The sequence below is a fragment of the Raphanus sativus genome, unplaced genomic scaffold, assembly GCF_000801105.2.
Source record: "Raphanus sativus cultivar WK10039 unplaced genomic scaffold, ASM80110v3 Scaffold1488, whole genome shotgun sequence".
Classification (NCBI taxonomy): Eukaryota; Viridiplantae; Streptophyta; class Magnoliopsida; order Brassicales; family Brassicaceae; genus Raphanus; species Raphanus sativus.
Window position 1 is genome coordinate 16,506 of NW_026616798.1, and position 5,251 is coordinate 21,756.

General features: G+C 39.5%; 2 protein-coding genes across 2 annotated transcripts; one reads left to right on the forward strand and one right to left on the reverse strand.

Moving 5' to 3' along the window:
• Positions 1–2,547: 2,547 nt before the first annotated feature.
• Positions 2,548–3,081, forward strand: LOC130504314 (uncharacterized protein At4g04775-like). Its single transcript, XM_056998926.1, has 2 exons — positions 2,548–2,727; positions 2,797–3,081. The coding sequence occupies exons 1-2, from the start codon at positions 2,548–2,550 to the stop codon at positions 3,079–3,081; spliced, it is 465 nt and encodes a 154-aa protein (XP_056854906.1).
• Positions 2,856–4,868, reverse strand: LOC130504313 (uncharacterized). Its single transcript, XM_056998925.1, has 2 exons — positions 3,698–4,868; positions 2,856–3,607 (listed from the first exon to the last, which is right to left on the reverse strand). The coding sequence occupies exon 1, from the start codon at positions 4,650–4,652 to the stop codon at positions 3,726–3,728; it is 927 nt and encodes a 308-aa protein (XP_056854905.1). The 5' UTR covers positions 4,653–4,868; the 3' UTR covers positions 2,856–3,607; positions 3,698–3,725.
• Between the last annotated feature and the right edge of the window lie 383 nt (positions 4,869–5,251).

The window sequence follows — 5,251 nt, forward strand, 5'->3', positions numbered from 1 at the left end:
TTTCCGCAGAGATGATGTGGAGGATGAAAGAATCAAGGGTCTGATGGAGCTGATTTCCGAAAAGAATGACTTCACTCAGCATGTTTGGGATTTCGAAGAAGCTGTAGAGGAATCTCTAGATCAGCCTGATGAAGCAAATGTGAATGGTGAAGAAGGAGTGAATGATGAAGCAGCTGAGACAGATGAGAGTGATGAAACTTTTCAGACTCCAAGAGGATCAACGAGCCTAGGCGATACATCAAAGAAGAGTAAGAAAAGGCTTCCAGATCGTGGTATGGAAAGAAGGAAGCATAAGGTTCTCAATGGTGGATCGAAGCAACCATCTTTTAATGAAGACATGAAGGCTTTTATGACGCAGTTGTTTGAGCAGAGTATCTCTGCAATGGAGCAAAGGATGGAGAAGAAGATGGATGAGAAATTAGAGCAATTGGAACATCGGCTAAAAGCTCCAACTAAAGAAATTAGAAGATGTATAATAATTGTGTAAATTTTGGTTTAATTTTTTGTATTTTCACAGAGTCCAGTGGATCTTAATTTCACTCAAGAAGAGGCTAGCTTTCGTGGAATCAGTACGCAAGGCGTCGAAGGGCTTTCTCAGGCATCTCATGTAACCGACTTTGATCCATCTCAGACAGCCAAGGCAGATGACTGGTGGACTCCAATGACTTCAGTTCGAGGTTCGAGCAAGGCTAAAGCTCGTAAAGAGAATACAGTTCAACCCTCACAGTGGAAGAAGTGGTCTACCGATGAAGATTTGCCCCAAGATGGTTCTCCGCAGTCGTCGCTGTATTATTTCTCTGAAGAATCATGGCAAGGATTCCACGAATGGTCTATGAAGCCCATACCTTTACAAATAGGTCCTTTGTGTTTCAATATGACTGTCGCACAAAGGATAGTATGCGCAGGAAAATGGCTTGGAAACGAGGTAATCATTTGTTTCAATATCTTCATTGCACATCTTCTTTGCTACTTCTTATACTTTTTGTGAATATTCAGGAAATGGATGGCTTTATGTTTATATGGCGAGTCAAGACAACGTTGAAGCGTTGGGCGCCAACCCGTGTTGCTTTTATGACCGCTTTGTTCTGCCTCCAACTTGAAGCTGCATACAATGTTTTCCATCCCGACAAAAAGTCCTATAAACTGCCGGAATTCCTTCTATCATACGAGAGAGGAGAGATTCCATCTCATGGGCGGACTAATGAAGTTTGGGGCGTCGATGTTGATCGTCTCTACTGTCCTCTGTTTGTAAATGGTAATCATCCTCTCCTCTAGACGTTTTCTATTTTAAATTTCCTTTTCTGATCCAAGTTTTATACTGTCCAACGCAGGTAACCACTGGATTGCTGTCTGCGTCGACATCATTGAAAGAAAAGTGTTCGCCTTTGATTGCGGTGGGAATAGGAATAGGTAATACGTTGAGAAGTTTGCTGCTATGATTCCTAGGATAGTGAAGGCCGTTGCACCACCTGGATCGAGGAAGCTACACCTGTCACCATACACTATCGTCGATGTGCCTGTGCAAAAAAGATTGAACAAGTCTTATTGTGATTGCGGTGCGTATGCACTCAAATACTTGGAATGCCATCTGCTTGGTCTCGACATCAACTTAGTGAATGACGAAATAATTCAAGGTTGCAGACAGAAGATTGGCGTGGAATTATGGGAGGCTACACACGATCCTGTTTATGCTGAGGTTATGAAAACTTATGTGCCTTCACCATGGGAGAGGTCTCAGGTCTTCGATCTGGAAGAAGACTAATAGTGTCTAACTAGTGCTTTGTTTTTTTTTTTAATTATAAGGCAAAACTCTAGGTTTTTATGCTTTTATGAAACATTTGATAACTCTAACTTTGCTTTTCTATGAAGTATTTTTTTTAGGAAAAATATGGTAGCCCTTAAAATACCCTAAACATATCCTAAAGTTATTTGGAAACCATTACCCTAAACATACCCTAAATTTAGTAACTCTTATAATACCCTAAACATACCCTAAAGTTATTTGGAAACCATTATCCCTAAACATACCCTAAATTTAGTAACCCTTATAATACACTAAACATACCCTAAAGTTATTTGGAAACCATTATCCCTAAACATACCCTAAATTTAGTAACCCTTATAATACCCTAAACATACCCTAAAGTTATTTGGAAACCATTATCCCTAAACAGACCCTTTAAGTGTTTTGAAAACATTACCCCTAAACACCAAACAAAAGCCAAAATAAAACCTAAACATACCCTGATCTATTCACTTATTATGTAGATTGATCACTTAAATAATTAATTATATAAAATTATCAATAATTTTTGAAAATTATCTCCTTCTTTGATCCATGTTTTAACACTTGTTTAGAGGATTCAAAGTTAAACTACAAACCATCTGAAAGTGTGATATACTCGAAAATTTTGTTTTTTTCTGATATACCTTAGGTATAGTACACGTTATAGGTGTATGAAACGGCGCCGTTTTGTCTAATTTTTTGACCTACTCTCTTTTCTTCCTCATTCTTCTTCGACAGAGAAATATACAGCGGCGACAAATATGGAGAACGACTCAATCATGAGTTCGATCAATTCTTCTTCCAATTCAACAGCTCGAGTAGCCAAAGACCGCGGAATTCCCACACGATGCAAGTGCGGTGAGGCTTTGTCGTGTTACACCTCGGGAACCGTTAGAAATCCGGGAAGATTATTCCATTGTTGTCCGATGGGATCTGAGAAGGTTAGTCCTATAATCATATACCTTTTTCCTCGTTTTAATCTAACTGTTTGTTCGATGTTTCTGATGAAGGACAAAACCCACTTGTTCAAATGGACTGATAAGTCAGTTGTTGAGGATATTGAAGACTTCCAAGACCTGTTTGACATCCTCCTCGTTGACAATTCCGAATTTCAGAGATCAATGAGAGCTTGTGAGGCAATGCTGAAACGCCATGAAAGTAAAATTGATGAGATGGAATATGCTGTTGCACGTAGCGAAGAGAAGACCATCAAATGCATTACCGAGTTAAAGATGACAAAAGCTTTGTTTCTGTGTTGTTTGGTGATGGTCCTCATGTACATTACTTATGCATGATGGTCATATGCTGCCTCAATTTGTTATGTTTTCTCTTTCAAATAATTAATTGTTAGACTATGGTTCTTGTTCTTTCTTTCTTGGGGATAATCATCTAGTAAAACCAATAATGTCTCAAGAGTGTTGCAAATACGAAATTGTCAAACAAGGACGTAGTTAAGAGTAAAACAAAACAAAAAAAGGCTGAGAAATAAGGAGATCTCTAAGAAGAAACGTAAATGCTAAATGGGTAAATCGCAAGTTCCTCTCTTGTGTCCTTCGTTACCACAACGGCTGCACTTGTGCTTTTTACCCTTGCTTGATCCTTGAGAAGATTTGATCTTGTCTTCTACTGTTTCATACCTTCTCTTTACTGGTCGACCAGCACTCTTTCTTGACTCTGGTGGTAAAACTTTTGCAAGGTCAACCTCAGCTGGGACATTCCACTCAGACTGTGGGACTGCTATTGGATTAATGGACTCCGAATAGGCTGTTCTTCAAGTTGCAGTTGTGTATAAAACGTCAGTGAAACTGTGTACTTCTCTACCTGTGTCAACAAAAATTTGGGCTTCAGTAGAGTCTATATGCTGAAAAATAACAAAATAGGTCATATACTCATGTGTTTAAACTTCCATACCTCGTGAATAAATGGCAGGAATGGCGTGTCAGCAAGGTATTTTTCCTATATCGTACTTCCCACATGTGCATGTTCTATTCTCCAAATCAACATGACATTCATATATGTCTCCTTTCACAAGCGATCTGAAGTTGTCAATCTTGTAAACCTGAAATCCTTTTGCCTTGACAATTCTCCTATCAATCTTTTTCTCGACCTTGACGGTTAAAGGATCAAGATGCTTCGAGCTTAACAGGTGACACTCGTAGAACCATCGAGTCATAAATTCCCTTATACTATCCAGCAACAGAATAACCGGATATTCTCTAGGTATTCTCAAAAGAGAATTTATCGACTCTGCGGAGTTTGTGGTCCTAATGTCATACCTGGAACCAGGGAAGAGAGAACGACTCCATTTTCGCACATCAGCCTCCTGTAGATATCTCCCGAGCTCTGGACTCATATCAAAAATTTCGGTCATACGTTCCTGAAATTCAAAGTACCTATATGCCTTTGAAGCCTGTTCGACCAACGCTGTCCAACCCTTTCCCTTAAACGATTTAACCACATTGGTCAGCAAGTGATGAATGCAAATTCCATGTGTTGATCGAGGGTAGACAGTCCCAATCGCTTTAGCGATCGATGCATTTCTATCAGAAATAAAAGCCAAGTCCTTGGAGTCAGCTACAACCAAGCTCAACTGTCTAAAGAACCACCCCCATGAATCGTCATTCTCAGAATCAACAACCCCAAATGCAATCGGATACAAATTAGAGTTACCATCAACAGCAGTAGCAACAAGGAGAACTCCTTTGTATTTATTTTTCAGAAAAGTTCCATCGACAACAATCACCCTACGCATTGCATTGTAGAACCCTCTAACTGATTGCCCAAACGAGATAAATAGATAGAGGAATCTCCCCTTCTCTGTAGTTTCATATTGATTATGTGTACCAGGATTAGCTTCTTTGATCATATGCAAATATTTTGGTATTTTTGCATAGCTCTCATCTGGTATACCTCTAGCAGCTGCAATTGCAAACTCACGAGCTTCCCATGCGTGCCAATAAGTATCTCTCAACTATGCTCCATTCTCATGAATTTAATGATCTCGTTTGCTTTGGGTCCATCATTTGCATCATCAAATCGATGTTTTATCAGTCTTCCAATTGTTCTTGCCGATGCAGTCTTTCCGAATTTGCTTTTCTTTGAAGGAGCACATGAATGTCTTGCCTCACACTTGTTGATCATGAAATATGTAGACCCATCCAGACATTCCGCACGCACACTCCAGTTGCACAATGCATCCTTACATCGAATATACCACCATTTTTTTGTAGACTTCTTAATAGTGAAATCGAAATTATGCTTCATCGCCCAAATCTCCAGTGTTGCCTTCAAAACTTTTTTATTTCTGAAAATTTGATTCTTCTTCACGAAATCTCCGCTCCAAGTTCGATCATCCTTTTCACTATCTCCATTATTTTCACTCCTTAAACCGGCATCGCCGCAAGCATCCGCAGCGACATGATCCTTCCTTCTATCGCAAGACTCCTTTGAAGTTTTGACAAACTC